The 21,513-nt window shown below is 30.1% G+C and overlaps 2 protein-coding genes across 4 annotated transcripts; one reads left to right on the top strand and one right to left on the bottom strand.

Moving 5' to 3' along the window:
- Positions 1-1,835: 1,835 nt before the first annotated feature.
- LOC130901978 (RNA-binding protein RO60) lies at positions 1,836-12,106 on the top strand. Of its 3 annotated transcripts, none has more exons than XM_057813712.1 (7): positions 1,836-2,127; positions 2,456-2,977; positions 3,088-3,281; positions 5,038-5,243; positions 5,298-5,641; positions 8,078-8,312; positions 9,766-12,106. In XM_057813712.1, the coding sequence occupies exons 2-7, from the start codon at positions 2,458-2,460 to the stop codon at positions 9,896-9,898; spliced, it is 1,632 nt and encodes a 543-aa protein (XP_057669695.1). In that variant the 5' UTR covers positions 1,836-2,127; positions 2,456-2,457; the 3' UTR covers positions 9,899-12,106. The 3 variants fall into 3 exon arrangements, with proteins under 3 accessions (XP_057669695.1, XP_057669697.1, XP_057669696.1); XM_057813714.1 differs by having other exon boundaries at positions 2,059-2,127; positions 11,855-12,106; XM_057813713.1 differs by having other exon boundaries at positions 2,092-2,270.
- A 2,148-nt stretch (positions 12,107-14,254) lies between these two features.
- LOC130901435 (rab-like protein 6) lies at positions 14,255-20,808 on the bottom strand. Its single transcript, XM_057812833.1, has 8 exons — positions 20,414-20,808; positions 20,059-20,354; positions 19,836-20,008; positions 18,952-19,301; positions 18,625-18,898; positions 18,249-18,556; positions 17,975-18,174; positions 14,255-17,427 (listed from the first exon to the last, which is right to left on the bottom strand). Exons 1-8 carry the CDS (start codon positions 20,550-20,552, stop codon positions 17,233-17,235), a joined length of 1,935 nt encoding a protein of 644 aa, XP_057668816.1. The 5' UTR covers positions 20,553-20,808; the 3' UTR covers positions 14,255-17,232.
- Between the last annotated feature and the right edge of the window lie 705 nt (positions 20,809-21,513).

The raw sequence follows: 21,513 nt of genomic DNA, 5'->3' as shown, positions 1-21,513 counted from the left end.
TCACAAACATTATTGTGCTGTTTGTCTTCTGCTGTGATGTCAAAAATATTTCAATACTTATGTTTAAAAAAAGTGATATACCGGGACTTGTCATACGGTTTAGGAAAAGTATAATAAATGATGTATAAAGTATTTATTTTGATTAGTTATTAAGATAAATAAGTTTTCCAGTGGTACTATTATGTATATATATATATATTTTGCTTCAATATTGTTTTAGTCATTATAAAATCAACCCATGGATTTGTTGCAAAGTTTAAATAAATCATACAAAATTGGTGGTTTTTCTTTATTGTCTTTCCCAATTTACTTAATCATAATCACATATACATATTTAGAAAATGTGTGCTAAATGATTTTTCGATATTCGAAGTGGTGGTTCATAAATTACAGTAGTAGAACAAAACAGGTATCGGAGCGCGCACCGGGCTGCTCTGAAAGCCGAGCGGCGCTGACTATTGCATTGATATCGCTAAATATAAATGCTATCTGAACCTTTTGTGAATTAAGCCCAAGTTAAGGGAAGCCGAGACCGTTAAAAGACGCTATCGAATATTGACTAAGGCGCCGTGAAGCGTCGGTTACTTCAGTTTTGCTGTGGTAGTTGCGAAGTGTACTATATGATGAAAGTTTAAATTAGGGTTATCATGATTTTGGAGAAAAATGAGTAAAAAAGAAAATTAATTTTGAAAAGTAAAAATAACTCCGCTATTTTTACAAATTTTTATCAAACTTTTGCATATATTATGTAAGAATGCAAATATACGGGGAGCACCCACTCTTAAAATTTATTGTTCATCAAGAAATAAACAGAGGAGAGACATTTATCTGTAAAATACTTGTGATCAATGACACCCAAAGTTAAAAGTTTTACCTTTCAACCACAAACGTTAAGGTAGTATCCCTGTAAATGATAGAAACTTACATTGAAGGGTGAGTAAACGTATTAAGAATCACAGTGCAAAACAATTGAAATCACTTAATAGATGAAATCTTCAACTCTTACTTTTTCACTCGTTGAATTCCAAATAATTTTTGGGTGTCTAAGTCAGCAGTAAATAAAACTATTAAAAACCAACCTCCAAATACTGCAGGATTATATGCTATATATTGCGATATATCGAGCTACACACATCGCTGCTTCTTCAAAAGAACCTAACACCTTATACTCACAGATTTCCTTAGCTCAATCCAAACTCTTGAAAACATTCGCACCACAAATTCCTTGGTAATCAAAATAAAACAACCACTGCAATACATAAAAGATAACAAAAAAAAACAATGCATTTTGTTGGATCCCCTCACATACTGGAATAAAAGGAAACGAAGAGACAGACCTAGTCGTTAAGGAAGTTGTAAATAGTGATAGTGCGTGAACTTTTTAACCAGTGCCGATATTAAATCAATCCTAAAGCGTAAAGTGCTCAATGAATGGGAAAACAAATGATCAACGTCCACATACTAGCTTCGTGAAGTGAAAGACTCCGTGAAACCTAGGTCAGTGCTACCGAAAAATCGAAGAGATGAAGTTCTTCTAACGCGTCTCCGTCTAGGCCAGACGCGACTGACGCATAGCTACTTATTTGATGCTAAGCCTGAACCTAAATGTAACAACTGTAATTGCACATTGACTACAAAACATATAATCGCAGAGTGTCCATCTTTTAGTCTAGAAAGATCATCAAATCTACCACGGACAATATCTGAAATTTTAGGACCTAAATACAATATTCTAACCTCAAAAATTACCTCAGACAGATCTCTATCATAAACTTAATTTAACAAATATCTATAGATAAAATACTAACATTTAACTCGTACTGTTAAAAAAAATTAGATCGCTAATAATCAGTATACGGTTGATGCGAATTTTGTAATTAAAAAAAACTATTAAAAATATATAGGATATGCTATAATGAAATGATCTTTGTGTTGCATTCGTATTGAATGCACCAAATTATTTTTCTTAGTGTTATAAAAAAGAGTTTCTTATTGACCGACCTTTTGCTTTGTCTGTGCTAGTTATCGCTATTTTGTGAGCCGTGTAAACCTACTGACAAGTTACAGCTGTGTTTTTGACAGTGACACTGTAGCAGTGAAAAAAGAAAATTATTTTAGCATATTGAGGTAAAATTTATGCATTTAAATAATTTCATAATCTATTGCGATTAGTATTTTGTTACTCAAAATTTTTTATGATTAATTTTATATAGCTTCAACTTTTATAATGTTTTAGCAGTGAATCACCTACCCTAATTTAGGTATAAATGGTAGGAATATATTTTGGTATATATATTAAAATATCAATTAAAAAGCTAGTTTTCTAACATTATATAAATTTATGTTATTTTTCAGCTCAGTTTTTTTCACTATACTATGGTCAAATCAGATTTATAAATATTTTTTAAAGTCGTTTATAATAATTAATCAAAACCGTAATTGTTTGTTTTTCTAGAGATGGCAACATCGAAACTTAGCAATGAAGAGCAACTTAAACGCCTCATTTATGTATGTAATGTACGTCCAATATACTATTGTGGAGGACCAGAAAAGTACATGCCCATTTCAAAACTAAAGATAGATTTACTTGAGACTATGTTAAAAAACAATTACATGGAATTGCTCAATGTTATAGAGTCGATTAATGATGATAAACTAATTCCTTACCGTACACAAATATTCAATGTATTGTGTTTTGCTTTGAGAATGGAAAATGCCACACCAGAGAAAAAAAATGCTATTTGTGCCTTGGCTAGAAAACTCATGAAAACTGACACAGATTTTTTTGAGTTTGTAAAATATGCTTCTCGATTTCATAATAATAAACTTTCAAAAACTGTTAGAAAAGCAATAATTTCATATTATTCAAGCAAAAGCCCAGAAGAACTTGCTCAGTTTTATGTTTCTGCTAAAAGTGTTCATGGAAGATCTCATAAGGATCTCATCAAATTGTGTCACATGCAATCAAAAACACCTGGTTTGTATTAAATTTCATTCTAAATTATTATCAAATTTCTAAATTTATAATCAAAATAATTCTACTACAGAATTTATTTTAGATAAACTTTTACCAGCATTCTTTTTTAGAACATAACATAGTTATCAATTACATTTTGAAAAATAGTTATAAAGCAAATGAACCAGGACATCAGATACTGGAAGTTATGCGAAAGGTTGATACTTTAAGGAAAACTAGTGATCATAAAGTTGCTGTTCCATTGATACAGGAACTAAAAGCCACCATAAATCAAGTTGAACCAAAACTTAGAAAATCGGCTGAAGTAGGTCTTTATTTAATATTATGAATATATGATTTGTTTCCTTCTTTATTCACTTCAATTAAATCTGATTTTATACTATGACAATTGAAAAAATTATAAACTCGCTTTAAATGCCCAGTGATTTTTCTTTATTCTTTTATGTTGCTTTTGTGTTTCTCCATCTTGTATCTTCTCCATCTTCTTTTTAAAAACATCCATGAAATCAAATATTGATGTATTTGCTAGTTTAATATGCCTGTTTTATTTTATATTCTTTCCAAAGTATTAAATATTGGATACTACAATGATGAAAATGATCTAGATTTTCTCATATTGATATAATTTCTATTATAAATATACAAGGTAATCCAGAATAACATAAATTAATTTTTAGAGCAGGTAAGTACATTCAAATATGAGAACACTTATTGATGTTATTTTTTCAAATATCTGCCAAACAGTTTTTGTTAGAGAGTTCATGATTATAGACTTTAGGGAGATTCATTTCATTTCAATCTACATTATACAATGTCAATATGGGGTAGATTTGAAGGGTGAGTGACGATTATTATGTCACATTTTTAAGAGATCTTGTTTTTTTTCATTGATTTAAACATACTTTCTTGTTATAAAAATTTGTTGATTGATATGTTTGTGGACTGTATTTTTTTGTTGTTTTGAAAATATTATTTTCTCGTAGATTATTATTGTCAAATATGAGATGGGAGACATAAAAACTTATATAATTATACTGCTAAAGTTTGCCATAACAAATCCCACGTTGCCACGTCTTGCTCAAGGTCTTTATATGATGTTTAAAATTATTTATTTTCTTAAATCATTATAAAGTAAATATAATATATAAATATTTGACTTATATTAATTTAATTTTTCTATGTTCAAAATATTTTATTTGTATTTTTTGGTACTTCTATTGTTAATTTCAGCTCCAATTGTATTTATTTTTTTTGTATTTTTTTTAGTTGACTATTAATCGTGTTCAGTAATATTAGTTATATATAAATATTCGGGTTAAAACGTCCCGCGACGTTTTCCAATACTCATTTACTATTGTTTTCTATTGTAGCCTTCCTCTCTTAGTCCTTACTTACTTATTGATGGTTTTATTTCTTCCATCCATGTTTCCCTTGGTTTATGCCTTTTTTTGTTGTTTTGGTTGTATCCATATCCATCTCATAGTAGTCTTGCTTCAGTCATTCTGTGAACATGTCCGTACCATATCAGTAGTTTCTTTTCTATTCATGTTATAACTGTCTTTTTTACACCCATTTGTTTCTTAATTCTCTCATTAGTGACTTTTTCTAAATGATTTGAGTGTTCTTATTGCGTCCATCTCAGTACCTTCTATTTTCCTTTCATTTGATCTTTTAGTCTCCACATTTCTAATACATATATTAACGTGCTTTTGATCATGGTGTCACAAATTCTCGTTTTTCTTTATTTGCATATCTTTGTGCTCCATAGAATTTTATTAATTTTATTATGAAATATTGTTTATTCTTGATTTTATTTCGCCGTCATCCGTCCATTCTTTATTATAATCTACGCCTAAATATCTATAGCTATCACATTTTTTTATTGTTTCACTATTTTCCAGAATTATTCGGGGTATCTTCACCGAGATATTGTGTTTTTGTAATATTGATATTTGCACATCTCACCTGATCATCAGTGAATTGTAGATTGTGAAGTATCTTTGATACCTGATTAATTTGTAATCCTGAAAAAAATTGAATAATTTTTATTGGGTTTGTAGGTTTGGAGTGCGGTACTGTTGAATATGTCTTTAAAAGAGGTATTACCAACATTGACAAAACTTTATAAGCTTGGATTCCTGAAAAAGGATTCTCCAATTCTTGCTAGAGTTACAGAGATATTAACCAATGGAGATAAGATAAAATCGAGCGGTATCCATCCCTTGGAAGTCTTTATATACATGAAAAATTTCGAAAGGGGTGGAAAGTAAGTGGATCAGTCTTTGTTGATATGTTATTGTTAAATTTTGAAATATTTTAGACCTTTGGATGCAAAATTACTTCAGCATTTGCAATTAGAGAAGAAACTCACAGAGGAGGAATTGAAAAAATTGAGAACACCACATGAGGTTAAGTGCCCCATTGTTCTAAGTAATCTACAGAAATGTATGAACATATCTTGTAATAATATTCAATCTTTCGGAAAAAGATATCTAATCACAATTGATACTACAGAAAAAACGGAAACCCCATGTTTGTGTAATAAAAACATTACTGGCATTGAAGCAGCATCAGCTTTCGTCTGGTTTCTATTAAGAACAGAAAAAGATGTTACAGTGGCTGTTTTTAAAGATAAAGATGTAGCAATTATTCCTCTTGATAAAAGTAAGCTCTCCAATTTATTCAACAAAACAATTAATAAAAAAATCCTTTTATTCATTATTTTCATTCATTCATTAATCATTTGATTTCCTTATCTATTATTTGGTTCAATCAAAGGATAAAACTTCTATGTACCGGGTGTTCCAATAAGAATGGCTTTCGTTCATATCTCAAGAACTGTTTAAAATACAGCTTCGGGAAAAAAAATTATAACAAAAGTGACCTCGAGAAAAATCTGGAGATTATTTACAGAGTTGTAGGTCCTCCGCTAGAGGGCGTAATTAGATACCAAAAATTATAAGCGTTTATTCTTTGTAGAGTAGATTGAACAGCAGTCTCAATTTCTGCTCTCGAAATACTCTGAATGGCGTTTCGTATTCTCTCGATCATGTTATCTCTAGTAGTGGGTCTAATTGCACAAACAAGGTCTTTAATTCGGCCCCAGAGATAGAAATCTAAGAAGGTTAAGTCTGATGACCTGGCTGGCCAAAAAATAGGCCTCCACCTTCTATCCACCTATCAGGGTAAGCATTATCTAAAATTTCTCTAGCTTGACTGGAAAAATGCGTCGGATACCCATCGTGCTGAAACAACATAGACCTACGAGTTGCTAGTGATATATCTTCTAGAATAAGTGGTAATTAATCCCTTATAAAATTTAGGTAGCGTTCCCCGTTAATTGCGTTGTCAAAAATAAAAGGTCCAACAATCGGACCATCTACAGTACCACACTATACATTCATCAACCATCGCTCCTGATACTGAACTTCTTCCATCCAGCGTGGATTATTCTGTGACCAATAGTGCATATTATGCCGGTTAACCGTACCATCACTACTAAATGTAGCTTCGTCTGACCACAAAATACGTGACAGTAATTGAGGGTCGTCATATACCATATGTAGTAACCACTGTAATCAGTTGCAATAATCCAACCTTCTGTCGTAATCACGATCAACCAATATTTGATGCAGTACTATATGATATGAATGAAATCTAAAAGAAATATAATGTCCAATTAAATATCTTTACGGAATGATAAATAAATTATTATGTTAACATATAACCATGCCCACAAATAATATTATGCGGGTAATTTTAAGAAACATATCTTTTTACATTATAATTTACCTGTTGCCTGTCAAAATACGTTGAAAGGTGGTTCTGCTTATTCCCAAGTCTCTACTTATTGCTCTAATACTTAAATGCGGGTTAAATTGCACATATGCCAAAACGACCTCTGCCGCGTCTTCTAAATACAGGAAGATTTATATTTCCAGTCGTTCTTAAACGGTGTATGAGTCGACGAAAAACTCTGCTAGCGGGATGACGTCTTTACTCTTTAGGGATATTGTATGGCATATAGCCGCAACAGTTGCATTTCTCATACATTCAAAGTAAATGCTTCTTCGTTTGTAAGAATCATCTTAGATATAACTTTTAAGTAAATTTTATATCGAATTTAATGCACACAAATCGCAATGATACGTAAATGAACTAGGTTTATTAATTTGACATAAGACATATCTTTTTGTTTTGTTTTTTTTCATGGCCCACTACTTGTCTTTATATATTTCCGTTTTAACTTCCATAACGCAGTTTCCTGGTGTCAGCATAAGTAATATTGACATAATAATTGGAACTATTATTAATAGAACAGGGAAAGACAATTTTGAGGAGTCAAAAATTGTTAAAATCCGTTCAGTCAACCCGGAGTAATTTATGTTTAAGGGAAAATGCTTAAATTTTACGCATTTCTTAAGATATCACGTACTACGAAAAAGATATCGACATGCGGTTTCCGCTATTCAAATATACGCTGAATTTCTTGAAGAATACGATAATCATAGTTTAAATGCATCTTAATTAGGCAAAATTTGTAAATTATTCATTTTATAAGTTTTGGTATTTAATTACGCCCTCTAATGGTCGACCTACAACTTTAAATAATTTCCAGGTTTTTCTCGAGGTCACTTCTATTATAATTTTTTTCCTGAAGCTGTACTATAAACGGTTCCCGAGATATGGCCGAGAGCCATTCTTATTGGGACACTCGGTTTTATTTTTTAAACTATCCTGTGTTAAGATGTTGACCTATGTGAAAACAAAAAGAGAATGATGGGCCTTCTGTTTACCTCAAACAAATGTTCCAGAGCTAGTGCTATCGAGAGGCTTGCACAATCACCATTTAATATAAGTACTTGAAACAAAGTCATTTTTATGGTAAATGTCGCCGTAAAACAAGTGAATTTTCAGAATATCAAGGAAGGCGGAATTGTTGAAAGCTCCCGTTACTTAAAACAATTATTTTTGCTATTAATCCAAATCTGCCTTTTCCTCTAAATTTGTATGAGAAATTGATTCAGTATAAAAATATTTTTAATTTTATGATTTGAAAACATATTATTTCGATTCACATTTATCAACTTAAATTTTTAGAAAGTCATATCAATGAGTATGTTAACAAACTAAAAGAAAACAAGAGTCAGTTCTTAGTGATGGCATCGCCAATAGAATGGGCGACAACAAATAAAAAACATTTTGATGTATTTTTAAATTTCGTCCATCACAAAGATTATTACACTGACGCTCCTAAGGAAGTTAGGGACAAAATGGCTAAACCAGTGGAGGCCTTACAGAAATATAGAAAAAAGCTCAACCATCCAAATGCAAAGTAAGTGACATTTGTATTTGAATAAATTATGTATAAGATTTTAAAGATCTTTTAACAAAATTTATTACTTGAAAATTTTTATTTTACTCCCTGTTTGTTCTCCAACTGGTTTTCAGAAATTTCTTGATTATTTATTCTGATTATCTAACTAAAATTTACCCCCATCGTCCTACTTTATTTATTCTTTATATCCAATCTGCGCGTTATTTGAGATCAATCGAGAAGGGAAGGAAAGAAGTATTTAAAAGTGCTAGATGAGTGCATTGAGAATGGGTTTTTAGATAAAAATCTGTTATTATCTTGAATGTGAATATTATCTCAGCAATGACAGTCATAAAATTAAATTTAATCAGTTATAGATATTTGAACGTTTGTTATATTTTAGTTTACTAATTTATTCCTAATATTATGTTGTATTATCTAAAAGTTGACCACCTCCGTATGTTGTCCTCTTAGTTACAGTCTCTTAGATAGTCAAGTTATTGAGATTTTTCATTTCAATTAATTTTCTTTATAAGTAGATATCGATAAAAATTGAATATTCACCTTCGTATGTTGACTTCTTAACCACAGTCTCTTATATGGTCTAGTTTAGAGATTCTACTCTATCTTCATTTTAAATTCATTTTGTGTATCAATAGATATGGATGGAATATTCTATTACTTCAAACTTTATAATCCCAGTCTATAAAAATACTTAATTTAAGCTATTTTGTGGAATAATTTGATACTTATAAAGAAATATAAGTTATCCAAAATCATGTACATCAATTTCTAAGTGTGGGGCAGAGTTATAATATTTGTAGGTCAGAGGTAAACCATCATAAGTGCATTTTTTCACTTTTGAGATTTTTACTTCAAGTGACTCATTTTTGATGGATCTTTATTGAAGAAAATTATTCTACATGCAAAATAATATATGACTATATTTCACCTACAATCTTATTTTGCATGTAGGATAATGTTCCCCGAGAAAAATCAATCAAAAATGTGTCACTTAAGGTAAAAATCTCAAAAGTGGAAAAAATGCACTTATGATGGTTTACCTGTGACTTACAGAATCATTTTCTATTAAGGACGAAGATCTTTGGCAGCTAGAGCCATTGTACATCCTGAACTTTCCAAATGAAGTGGGGTTAATAAATTATTTATAAATACTGAGCATCTCGAGAGTTGCAGCATGAAAGGGGGCACATTAGATCCTTTCGGATTACATACAAAAACACTACTACCGGAAATTGTCAATAATTAATCAACTATTGTGGCAAATATAAACGTTTAAAATTTGAAAATAGTAATTCGATAAGCAATTGTATAATACACACAGCAAAAATATTAGAGATTATTCTTCGCAGATTGGCTACCATACCAAAGACATACGGACAAGTTACATATCATTTATTTTGTTATAAACATTTTATTGTACATCTACTAAATCTTTTATTATTATTAGGTTGGTTACTTTTCTTCTGTCATCTCCGGGTCTAACGATTTCCGATGGTTCTCCTAATGTTCTAGATGTCTGTGGCTTTGACAACGGTGTCCCGAAACTAGTGGAAGCCTTCTGTCGCGGTCATTTCTGTTGAATTTTGACACAAACTGTCTATAAAAACTAAATTCGATCTAAAAAAAAGTGTTCATTGAAATTTTATATTTTTTTTACAACGCTCGAATAATGCTAGTGATAAAAACACAAAACTTTTTCCCATGACATTGAAAATATTCGAACGTTTTTGATAATGCAATATCATATACTAGACTCAACTAAACTCATAAAGCCGGTTCACGAAAACAAACAGAAATATTCACATAGTTCTGGTCATTTCTATCTGTCAACTGATAGGAATTGAAAATATCCTCATGTTTATTATAGTTTTGTAATAATATAGTTTATATTACAAAACTATAGTAGTTCTTATTAAAAACATAATAGAGAGGTTGACTTTAGCGGCTTTTTAGAATTATATTCGCTTTAGGGAAGGGTTTTGTCAACTTTTATTTTATTTCTATATGATTTCGAAGTAAAATGAACTGTTTTCATCATCTGTTTAAATATAAAATAATATTATTTCTTCCTTTTCATCGATTTTGAATAGCTATTCAGTTTTACTGTTCCTAAAACTGAAAACTGTTTTCAAAAACTTATTTTATCGATCTTGTAAATGTTTTTCAATTTAGTCTGGTACGAGTAAATTTACACGCACACATGTGATATTTTCAATTTTATTTATTTATTTTTTTGATAGTATTTATGTTATTCGGAAATAAAAATGTGTGTTTTTATTTTCAAAAAATTATTTCTGTTGAATTTATGAGAAGTTTTTTTATAAAAATATCTCCTATTGTATTAATATGAGAAAAATCGAAATATCTCCTGATTGCAAGAGAAAATTTAATAAATGTTTAGAAGGTATTTTTATAAAAATTATTAAGACACATACGTTTTTATTGCGTTTTTTTCTTGAATCCAAATTTTGTTTTTCTGCAACATGTATCAATGTAATGGTAAATAAAAGTCCAACTTCTCTGACTGATGACTATAAATTATAAATAAATCATCTATAAACTAGTGATGACATATCTTCATTATTAGTCGTTTTAATGAGCATTTGATGAATAATTTTACTTTACATATGTGTAATGATTTTTCTAAATAAATAAATTCTACTAAAGTCTACTTTGAGTTCGACAGCTGTTGGTTAAAGGAAAGTGTCTGCTACTAGTATATAATTGCAGTCATTTGTCAGAGTCATTGAAAATACTAATAGGTCTTACATGCTCTTGGATATGTGGATTAATCTTTTTTCTGTTCACTACATATTATTTTGCTTAAATAATTATTTTTCGTCTCTGGTTTGTTGTTAGTTTACATTTATCTGTGTTTATAATAATTGTACGAGTGATTCAGCATGAAAAAAGTTTTAGCGGTACAATTTTTGCATATTTTTTGTATGCCTAAGTGCACTTAGTGGTAATTTGAGTTAACAATTAAATTGCTAACCATCTATACCAGGGGTCTCCAAACTACGGCCAGATCCAGCCCGCGACAGCCAAAGTTTTGACTGAGAATGAAAGCACAGAATGATGATTACTCAGTTTTATTTACTTGCAAGGTAAAAATTTGATGACGCTGAAAACTTAACTAAAGCATCTATGTTTAAGCATATAACAAATAAGAAAAAAATATAAAATGAATACCAATTAATAAAACAAAAACAAAAAAAATACACTGAGATTTATGGAATTGTGATTTTTTTCCGAAAATTGTTTGTAGTTTTAATTTTAAATTAATTTTACTTGTACCAATTATTTAAAGAGATTTGAGATGCACATCGATCAATTTACTTAATTTCACAATTAAAATTAAAATAAGGGCCATTGGATCATACCAAAAAATTATTCTGGTTTGAAGGCCTCAAAGTTTGTAGACTCCTAATCTATACCATATAAATGTATTTAATTTACCATTACTATGACTAAAACGATTTTTTTTTCCTACGACGTTATTGTTTTATTTATAAAAAGAAAAATTTGACTTTTAGGTTATATGTGATTTGCTAAAGTCGTAGGAAACATATCGAGTTTTTTTCGTAAAAGAAAAGGCTGTTGGTATAGCTTTAAGTAACTTTCTGCGTTAAGTAATTTATTTCAGGGAAATCGAACGTGAGAGTTTTTTATTACAAAAAACATTAATTGACGTTAGAGTTAATAGTTACATTTATGTTAAGATCAATATTTATATGTTTTTAAAGATGTATTTTGGTAGCTGACCTAATAAATGAAATTGCATAACCGTTTTTCTTGTACCATTTTTTCACCTATATAATACAGAGATCACTATTTTTTGTCACAACTATACCTGAAACATAGTGAATGATTTTTCTAGTAATATGGAGAGCTTGGTGTCTTGCATTGCCATCTCAGGAAGCATCTGATTAAACAGAAATTGACAAATGCAAATTCTGTGAGGAAGATTACCTGTCTTAACCTTACCTGTCATAACAAATGTAGAAAATGCTTTGAACGGGGAATTTGTACAAGCTAGATAGTGACCTCCTTGATGTTAGAATTCATAAAGGCTCTGGAACTGGATGGCAACGACATAAGCCTCTAATGAGGGATACAATAGACCTTGACCTGTCTTTAAGCTTTGGCTATCTCCATGACAATTGGGTTGAATTAGTCTCTATCTGTCGCTACAAGGAATATTTGCTGTACTTCCAGTCCTACCTCATAAATTACTTTATTCTTGGTGAAAACCGTATGTGAAAATTCGTGCAGTCTTTTATCGCAAATAGATAGTTTACTTGTTTCATTATGCTTGAAGCACTACTATTTCCAAGGAGAATTATTTCATATTTTGAGTCATTTTAGATAATGTAACCTTCCCTTTATCATTTCTTATATCTATGGAAAAATAAAGTAATTTTTATGATTCATTTAAATATATACAAATTTTGTTCAATTTTTCTAAACGATTCTTTTCTATTTTGGACAAGTTTGTATTTCATTTTATATGTAACCATAGATAAAAGACTAATATACACACCGTAACACTAAAGTCAGGATGGTAAGGTTAGGTTATTAGATAATGCGTTAATAAAATTCCAATTAACAGTGTGTACTTATAATCTTTAATCTATAACCACACTTGAAATACAAGATTTTTTCGAAATGTCAGTAAAAGTAATTGCGAAATTTAGATAAAAAAAATGTTTACCTTTAGGTGGAGAATAGTGAAGGCTGTTGTGGTATTCATTTCCATATATTACATAATAATCAATTAAAAGATTATCGTTTGAATAGATTTAGAGGTTTTTTGAGGAATATTCACCTTCATGCAGATGCAGGTAGTACATTAAGAATTTAAATAACAAGAATCTAAACAAATAAAAATTTTTTCTATTTAAAAAAAAATCGACCAGTCCAATAATCCGAGCCATGCTGTTGCAGTATTATTAATCTGGGAGACACGAACGTGTTCTGCGCGTTCTTACGATGACCTACATTATAATTCCGGGGATTTAAAATAGTGTGCCGTGATTTAACTTGATAAATTCGCTGTATTCAGTCTAGCGCAATGCGTAAAACACAGTGGGTTAGGTCTCGAGTAAATACTTTGTTTTACTACTCTCCGAACATATTGGACTGGAAACTATAATTAAATTTGTGTGATTTTGTACTGCATGGAAGTTGTTTTTAACTGAATATATATCGAAGATATTTGTCATTATTGAATATTATTATAGAAAAAACTGTTGAAGTAGGAGAAAAGCTACACAAGATATTTATGGCAAAAACGAGTGAATTTGGTGGTAACAAAAAAATTAATTATTTGGTTTTCATTGCTTACTTTTGGGGCCCATCTAGAGCACTTTAGATTGAAGATAAGAAAGCTCCAAAAGCCATCTTCCTAACTGCATGGAATATGCGTTATTAACATCAATATAATAGATCTATTAGATTATATTCTATTAGTTAAATATACAGAGGCACAACGAAAATGTGTCAAAGAATTGTTACATATTGTCACAAATTATTAATTGCATTAAATATTGTCAGCCATTTGGATTGGATCTCCGCGGACATGATGAAAGAAATAGTTTCGATAATCGTGGAATTATAAACTTTTCAGCTCAATTATATGCAACTCGAAGTAAGTCCCGATAGACACTTTAATTTAGTGAGCAATTTCTCAACATAATTATTGAAAGTGGTCAATTTCTAAGTCATTCATGACATTTAAGAAAATTTACATTAGCAATTTTCCTTAAAGAAAAAAACAATAGTCATATACCGTTCATCACTAATATTCGCTTCATTTAGTACAGAGCAATTTTTTTAAGGCATTAAAAGTAAATGTAAAGTTTTCGTTAATGACGTAAAGTAGTGCTTGGTGATTCATATATTTCTTGTGTAGCAACAGCAAATAAAACTTCAAATACAATTGCAAATTTATTATATTTTAACGATACATTGTATAAAATATAAAAACGTAAATAATTAACTTCCATAAATATAATAAAAAAATTACTAACAATGTGAGTAACCCTATTAAATCTAAACACCACAAACACTTAGTAAGATTGTTTAGCAATAAACAACGTTATAAAGAAACTGCAAATTTTCTAATATAGGTCCTCTCAATGACATTATTAATGATAACTACCGCCATAAACTACTTTATATCGGTAGCAATTCTGTCTTGTTAGTAGTTTTATGTGCATGTAACAAATGATTTATAGTGTAGACTTGTGTCAGCCTAACTATGATATGGTTCTGTAAGAAAATTCGAAATACTGTAGGGCATCGATTATTAGGACTCCTGCTTGTTCGGTGATCGATGTAATCCGGCCAGGCAATGGGCTTTGCGGTGGAGGCAGGAGGATATAGGTGCAGGCTATAGATGAACCACATCCTGAGCTGACATGAGCCAATGCGACGTCAGTTTTTGTTTATCGCCTTTTTACGCGCTTGCTAACATCATGGCGCCGTCACGTAATCATTCAATATTAACATTTAAAGACAAATTGTGGATTATAGAAATGCTAGACAAAGGTGACAGCTCTTCTGTCGTTGCTCGCAAGTTTGGTATAAGCAGGTCAAATGTAGGCGACATAGAAGAAAAACAAAAATAAAATCTTGAAGTTTGTTAGCCTAACACAACGTGGTCCCGGTGTACGAAAAACTTTGAGAAATCGGAAAATCCTGTTTTAGAAGATGCTTTGTTTGCGTGGTTTTTGCAACAAATGCAATTGCATGTTCCTGTAAGTGGTTATATGATTTGTGAGGAAGCTCGCAAGCCGGGGATGGTTAGACAAATTTGGACAATAATGAGTTAGTTTGAAAATATAAACGAGTAATATCAATTTATAAAAAAAATAATTGAAATAACTCTTCTATACTATTTGGTAATATTAAGAATAGGAAGACCTTATGGACCCATACAATTCAAGTTCGAACGTACGTACCCCTTACTTTTTAATCATGCATTCGGATGAATATGTAGTTAGAACAACGTACGGAATGATGAAACATAAACTAAAAAAAGAAATTTTAATCACATTTGATTGTTGATTGATACAAAACACGCGTTAAAGTATAAGAATATATATACGGTAAACAAAAAATTTGAACAAAGCTACTTGAAAATACTGCTATCATCTAGCAATTCACGTAGCTAGAGGGTTGCTACTTAAGTTTTGAGATATGGCAATACTTATACAAATATGTCAAATCTGACATTTCTATCATAAAGTTTAACATTTTTAATGGTGAACGTAGTCAGAATATGTGATACAAGTGTTTATTGATACTGAAAACATTCGTCTTGGTCAAAAAATGGATTTAAATCCCCAACATTTTGGTGCGATCATTTTCTATGATTTTCGACAGTGCCGATCAAGGAATAGGCTGTTGGTGATTCTGAAAGAGAGTTACAAAGATACAAAGTCTTAATTGATGAGGAGATTGTGCGAGCGGTAATGTATGAGGACGATGAGCAAGATGAGGACAATAGCGTTGACATTCTCGTCTGTAAAAAAAGGGTAATTCAGAGGCAGTAGGAGCTTCAAAAACTGCTTCTAAATGAGCTGAAAATAACGAATTTGATTGCCACGAAATATGTTTCTCTGTCTACTTAGAGTGCGAAAATTATAAACAGAAGAGTATTAGGTACAGACTTTTTCAAGAAGAATTAATAATAATTTTTATTTTAAATTACTAATTTTGAACATGTACATTTTTGTCTTTATGCTTTAATGTGAAAAGAAACTAAGTTGAGTATGTGTTTTATTAGCATTAAATATGGTATGCTATAATCCAGAAAGGGTCTTGTTTTTGCCTCTCCGGATTACCGAGGCCCTAATGTACATATATTCTTATATGATTTCACAATTTCTCGAAGTCATTAAGCACATATCCTTTTACTTATGTGAGATTACAATCTTCAAACTAGTCAACTAAAATGTTTGACAAAACATTTTTACTCCACACATGTCAAACAAAATTTATGATATAGTTTTCTAAGAAAATACAAATACATGAATTCTTTTATACTTTCACAATTTCTCGAAGGCATTAAGCAGTTAGCCTACTGCCTACTTGAATATTTGTTGGATAAAATAAAATAATTTAAAATATCCAAAGACTAGTTTATAGTATGCTATAATTACTAATATTGCAATGATTGAAAAGACCTATAAACAATTGTTAAAGATTTGAGCTCACATGTAACCTAGTTGCTTTTCAAGATACTATTTCATGTAATGACTAATTTGAAACTTACAAGAAAATGTAATAAAGACACCCAGAATTTCACTGATTAGTAGATGAATAAGAACAAGATTGTCGGTAGTTTTAAGAACTAAAATTTCAATTTCTAACTTCTAGTAAGGGTTTCCAAATGTGTATAAAATTTTTCACTAACAGGAGATAAATATAGAGCACAAAATCAACTCATATCTTAAGGTTTCGGTCTTGAACATTGCATTTTTTCTACAACATATAAAAATAAATTAACTTTTACACCAATCTTGAAAAAACATCTAAATATGTTCATGTTGAGACAGTCTGAATTGTGAAGAAATATTTTAATACCAGATCTGTTATGCCTATATGTCATTGAACTGAAATAAACTAGAGATTTTTTCAACAGTTCTTAACTGAATTTATTCATTAGAAGAGAAAAACATTTATTAAAATTATGAAGAGAGCTTATTTTTTATTGGGAATATTGATAACAGACTTACCTACTAGAGTTATATCATTATCAACGCTTTACAGCTAAAAATAATTCATATATAGGACAAGGAGACAAAATTAACAGTCTTATTTAAAAATTATATCTGAAAGCTTTAGAGAAGCATCATTTTAAGTGAATTTTCACTCAAAGACCGGATAAGTTTCTATATGAGACGGGCTAGATAGCTTCATAGTCTGCTTCCAGAGATGGACTTGTAGTACCATAGAGAAATTCTTCGAGTTCGTCTTTGTGAGAATGAGAGGCTTCATCGCGAGAACGGCGTTTATTTTTTTTGTCTGACTTTTTATCCGTTTCTTTGTGTTTATCCTTCTTATCCTCCTTATCTTTTTTCTTTTTGTGTTTTCTTTCAGTCTGAAACAAACATTTTTATAATACATTCAACACATTTGAAATTTTTATTAAAGGGTTCTTTAATTGGAACACTTTTTTTCTCACTCAATATTTCTACCAAAGAGTTATTTTTAATATAATTCTTTAAGCTTCACTTGTAGATATTTATGTAACTGAATCTTTAAACTCAATTTTAGAGTTTTTGAAATGTGAGTTGATTTAAAGTTTTGCACACTTGATGACAATACTATCATTTCCTAAACCAGTTCCTATATTCTTGCCAGGATAACCAGTATGTGACAGAATTTTTAGATTCAATTTTCACCCATTTTAAATGTTCAGATATAGTCAAAATTTTGCAAACATACTTTTTTGATCTCCACCTGTATGTATTTATGTAACTGAACCTTTGGACTCAATTTTTGAGTTTTCAAAATGTAATTTGATTTCAAATTTTGCACCTTTGATGACAATACTGTTGTGATCAAGTTCATCAATAGAATTTAGAAAATTCTACATGCAATATCAAAATCTATTGAAAAAATGTTTGGTAAACAAATTAAATTACCTTAGGTTTATCTTTTTTCTCTTTTCTCACTGAACTGGATGAATGTACATCATCTCCATCACTTGTATTAGTTGGAAAACTTGTCCTCGTACTGAGTAATTCCATGTGAACATTAGATGAATTCACACTGTTGCTGTCATCATAAACAGTGCTATTGCTATAATCTAATGTTTGACTCACTACAGAGTTATCTTCACCACCTAAAATTGTATCTCGTTAAATTGAATAGTCCTAGGAAATTCCCATCAAAAGAGAAAATTTTTGGATGTATAACCTTCAGGTGATCTCCTCCATTTAGTATCGGCACCCATCCAAGCATCGTATGCATCTGAAGTAAGTTCTGATATTTCTGAATTTATAGTGGAATCAAATTCATCAGTTGTTTGTTTCATATCATAATCTTCTGGAATACTTTTCTCTATTTCATTTCCTCTGCTTTCATCTGATTTGATCAAGTGTTTAGACGGAGCTGCAAATACGGAATCAACTTTTTTTGTGTGTTTGATTGGTTTACTAAAACCGATATCTTCATCAAAATCTTCTTGGAATTCAGAAACAAGAGGATTACCAGTATCAGTATCCCTAAAATAAGTAAATTATGATCAAACTATGCTGATATATTCAATTTACATATATTGTATGTAACTTACGTTCCAGAATCCCCTTCATCTTTGATTTCTATCTGGGCATTAAGTTGTATATCATCCAAGAATCCTCCCAAATGTCCATTATCTGGACAAAATTCTTCAACAGATTTAATTGGACTTATTTCCAACTTCCTCATGTCTGGTATACCGTCTACTATGTTATTTTCTGGTCCCCACTTTGATACAAAACCAGAACTCATACTGGAACTTTTTGAAATTTGAGGAATTGGTTTTTTTGGTATAGATAGAGCTGAATTGCCATAGGGTATGGGTTTACCTAAACAAATATATTTGAAGGAATTTATATTGTTGATAAAAATATTTAACTACCTCCTCCTATAACTATGGAAGCACTTTGAGATCTCTTCATATCAGTCCGCCCAACATTAACTTGAGGTTTAAGTTGTTGTTGAGGTATATTGGCATTTGAATCTGCAACTTCTCTCCTTTTTTTAACTAAATTTTCTAAAAATTTTCCGTAATTAGCTTCATCAGAATTGCAGTACATATCCAATTCTTGTATTGTTACATTTGTTTCCAGATCATTTCTTTCGAGCTGCCTCAACAATGTTTCTTTTTGAAGCTGAAGGAATGGGAGATTGAAAAATTTATGAAGAATTTTCAGACCAAAGCCATTACGCATTGACGATTCTGAATGTCGTACTTGAGCTGAACGTGTTCTAGAAGGAAAATTTTGGCATTTACAATAATCTTTATTATATTAGTTCTATGACTCTACCTATTAAATCATCCCCTTAAAAACACAAGGTTGTTTGTGAGAAATCAAAGTTGATGTAAGGATTCAAGAACTACAAGATATCAACTTTTATAAACCGTTATCAAAAGCTAATTTTTAATAATTTGGAATTTAAATTATATAAATTAATTTATTTATGTGCTTCTGAATGTTCTTGATTTTAGGTCTCTTCTGACTTACAATACTAAAAGAAGTCAAAACGTCATCTGTCTTTAAAAAATTGTAAAAGAAACTAATTTTAAATCAGAAGAGACCTAAAATTAAGAATATTTAGAAGCATAAACATATGAAAAGATCTAAGAAATAAGAAATTAATTGATTTTCCTTTGAGAGCAATATGTAACCTTCTAGTTTTAAGTGGACAAAATATACTTAAAAGGAAAGATACATACAACTTTTGAATGAAATTTAAAAGTACATTTTCAATTTTACTATAAAATATAATCTTTATACTTACTCTGCAATAGATTCAATATAATAATTAATATGTTCAACAGTAATAGACCTATGATGAGACATATCACAATGATTAGATAAAATTATAATAGGAATGTGTCCAGGAACTTTTGGCAACTCTCTTTGTACATACTCAAATGTCCAGTTTTTGGTTAAATCAAGCATCATAATCACCTAAAAATTCTTATTTAGGAAAAAAAATAATGGATATTTAATTTTTTTACCCCATTTGTTCCCTTGTAAACATCCAAAAATTCTGCATCAAGTGCATGTTCTTCGTCAACCTCAAGTTGAGTATTTTCCAATTTTAAACCCTCGAAATGCTTTTTCTTTTTTCCTTTATCAACAACATCCCACACTTCTACTTTTACTATATCATCTGTAGCTTTGTAATTCCATTGAATCGAAGTTACTTGAATTTCATCTGTAGGAATGTATTCTTCGATAAATTTTTTACCTTGCAATCTATGAAACAGACATGTCTTCCCTACGTTTCTATCCCCTTTAATAACTATTTTCACTAAAAAATACAAACCGAGTAATAATAAATCGAGAGTTAACAGTTATAGAAATACATACTGTTATATTGGACACCCCTTGCAAATTTTTTCTGTAAGGAAGACGACATTGCCTGATGGCTAACGGGTCGAGAAGATGTTGGCACATTGTTGGTTGAATTATCACCCTTACTTGTAAACCTTTTAATAGCCGAAAACATTTTTATTGATATAACTGTTAATATTCACTTTTTCACTACACATTCCATATGGTTTATTATTATTGTACTGATTATATCATTTGTTTCCAGTGATTCTTCTACATCATTATATAAAGCACATATAAAGTTTTTGTATAAAGTTAATCAAGTTATAAAAATATTTTTCTCAATTTCATTATTGTAATTTTATTAGACATGAAAGTTAATACAGTATTTTTCTTTTGACATATTTGACGTTTGTACGTTGACACTAATCATAGAATTCTCGATTGGTTAGAGTTCAAGATTATGAATATTCCTTGGGATAAAAAAATTTGATACCAAAATTATTTAAAAATTAAAGTGAGATTCTTAAAATACACTAATTTTCTATATCTTTAATATTATGGGGAAAAGCTTTAATCGTCATTACTGCGAATATATATCATCATGTGTTAGAAGCTTATAAAAGTATTTACCAACGTGATGTTTGTTTTAATGTATTAATTGAAATACTATAATACCGTTTATAAAGTTTATTTTCACTTTCACAATACAACTTGCACTTTGAAAAACCGTGCTTGTTTCCTGCATATTATATAATGTTGTTTTTTAGTGATAATTAATCAGTTAAACAGATACAATCTAAAAATCCAAATAAAGATTTTCTGTTTATTTCTCATTTTAATTCGGTTATAATTGAGATAAATTAAAATACGCAATATCCTGTATAAGTCTATTAAACATTTTAAATAAAAAAATATTTCGCTTTCTTTGAAAAATCAAGCAAATGAAGAAATCGATCAGTTGAATTAACAATGTATTCTTATATCGTCGTTAACAGGATCGTACTACAAATTATTTATAATAATTTCGGGCATACTTAACCTATTTCTTTTGATGTTTTTTTTCACCGAAAAGGTATTTTTTATTTGTAGTCAAAAATGAATGATTACAGGGAAAAGGAGCATTTTGAGTCTAT

Source organism: Diorhabda carinulata, chromosome X (genome assembly GCF_026250575.1).
Source record: "Diorhabda carinulata isolate Delta chromosome X, icDioCari1.1, whole genome shotgun sequence".
NCBI lineage: Eukaryota > Metazoa > Arthropoda > Insecta > Coleoptera > Chrysomelidae > Diorhabda > Diorhabda carinulata.
The sequence above is the reverse complement of the archived record's forward strand: the minus strand, read 5'-3'. Positions and strand labels throughout refer to the sequence as shown.

Bases quoted from the DNA above. Each gene is read 5' to 3' on its own strand.
- LOC130901978 (XM_057813712.1), top strand. From the start codon at position 2,458: ATGGCAACATCGAAACTTAGCAATGAAGAGCAACTTAAACGCCTCATT. The intron at 5,642-8,077 runs GTAAGCTCTCCA...TTAAATTTTTAG, and splicing joins AATTATTCCTCTTGATAAAA to AAAGTCATATCAATGAGTAT. The intron at 8,313-9,765 runs GTAAGTGACATT...TATTATTATTAG, and splicing joins CTCAACCATCCAAATGCAAA to GTTGGTTACTTTTCTTCTGT.
- LOC130901435 (XM_057812833.1), bottom strand. From the start codon at position 20,552: ATGTTTTCGGCTATTAAAAGGTTTACAAGTAAGGGTGATAATTCAACC. The intron at 18,899-18,951 runs GTAGTTAAATAT...ATATTTGTTTAG, and splicing joins TTCCATAGTTATAGGAGGAG to GTAAACCCATACCCTATGGC. The intron at 17,428-17,974 runs GTAATTTAATTT...TGTTTGTTTCAG, and splicing joins AGAAAAAAGATAAACCTAAG to ACTGAAAGAAAACACAAAAA.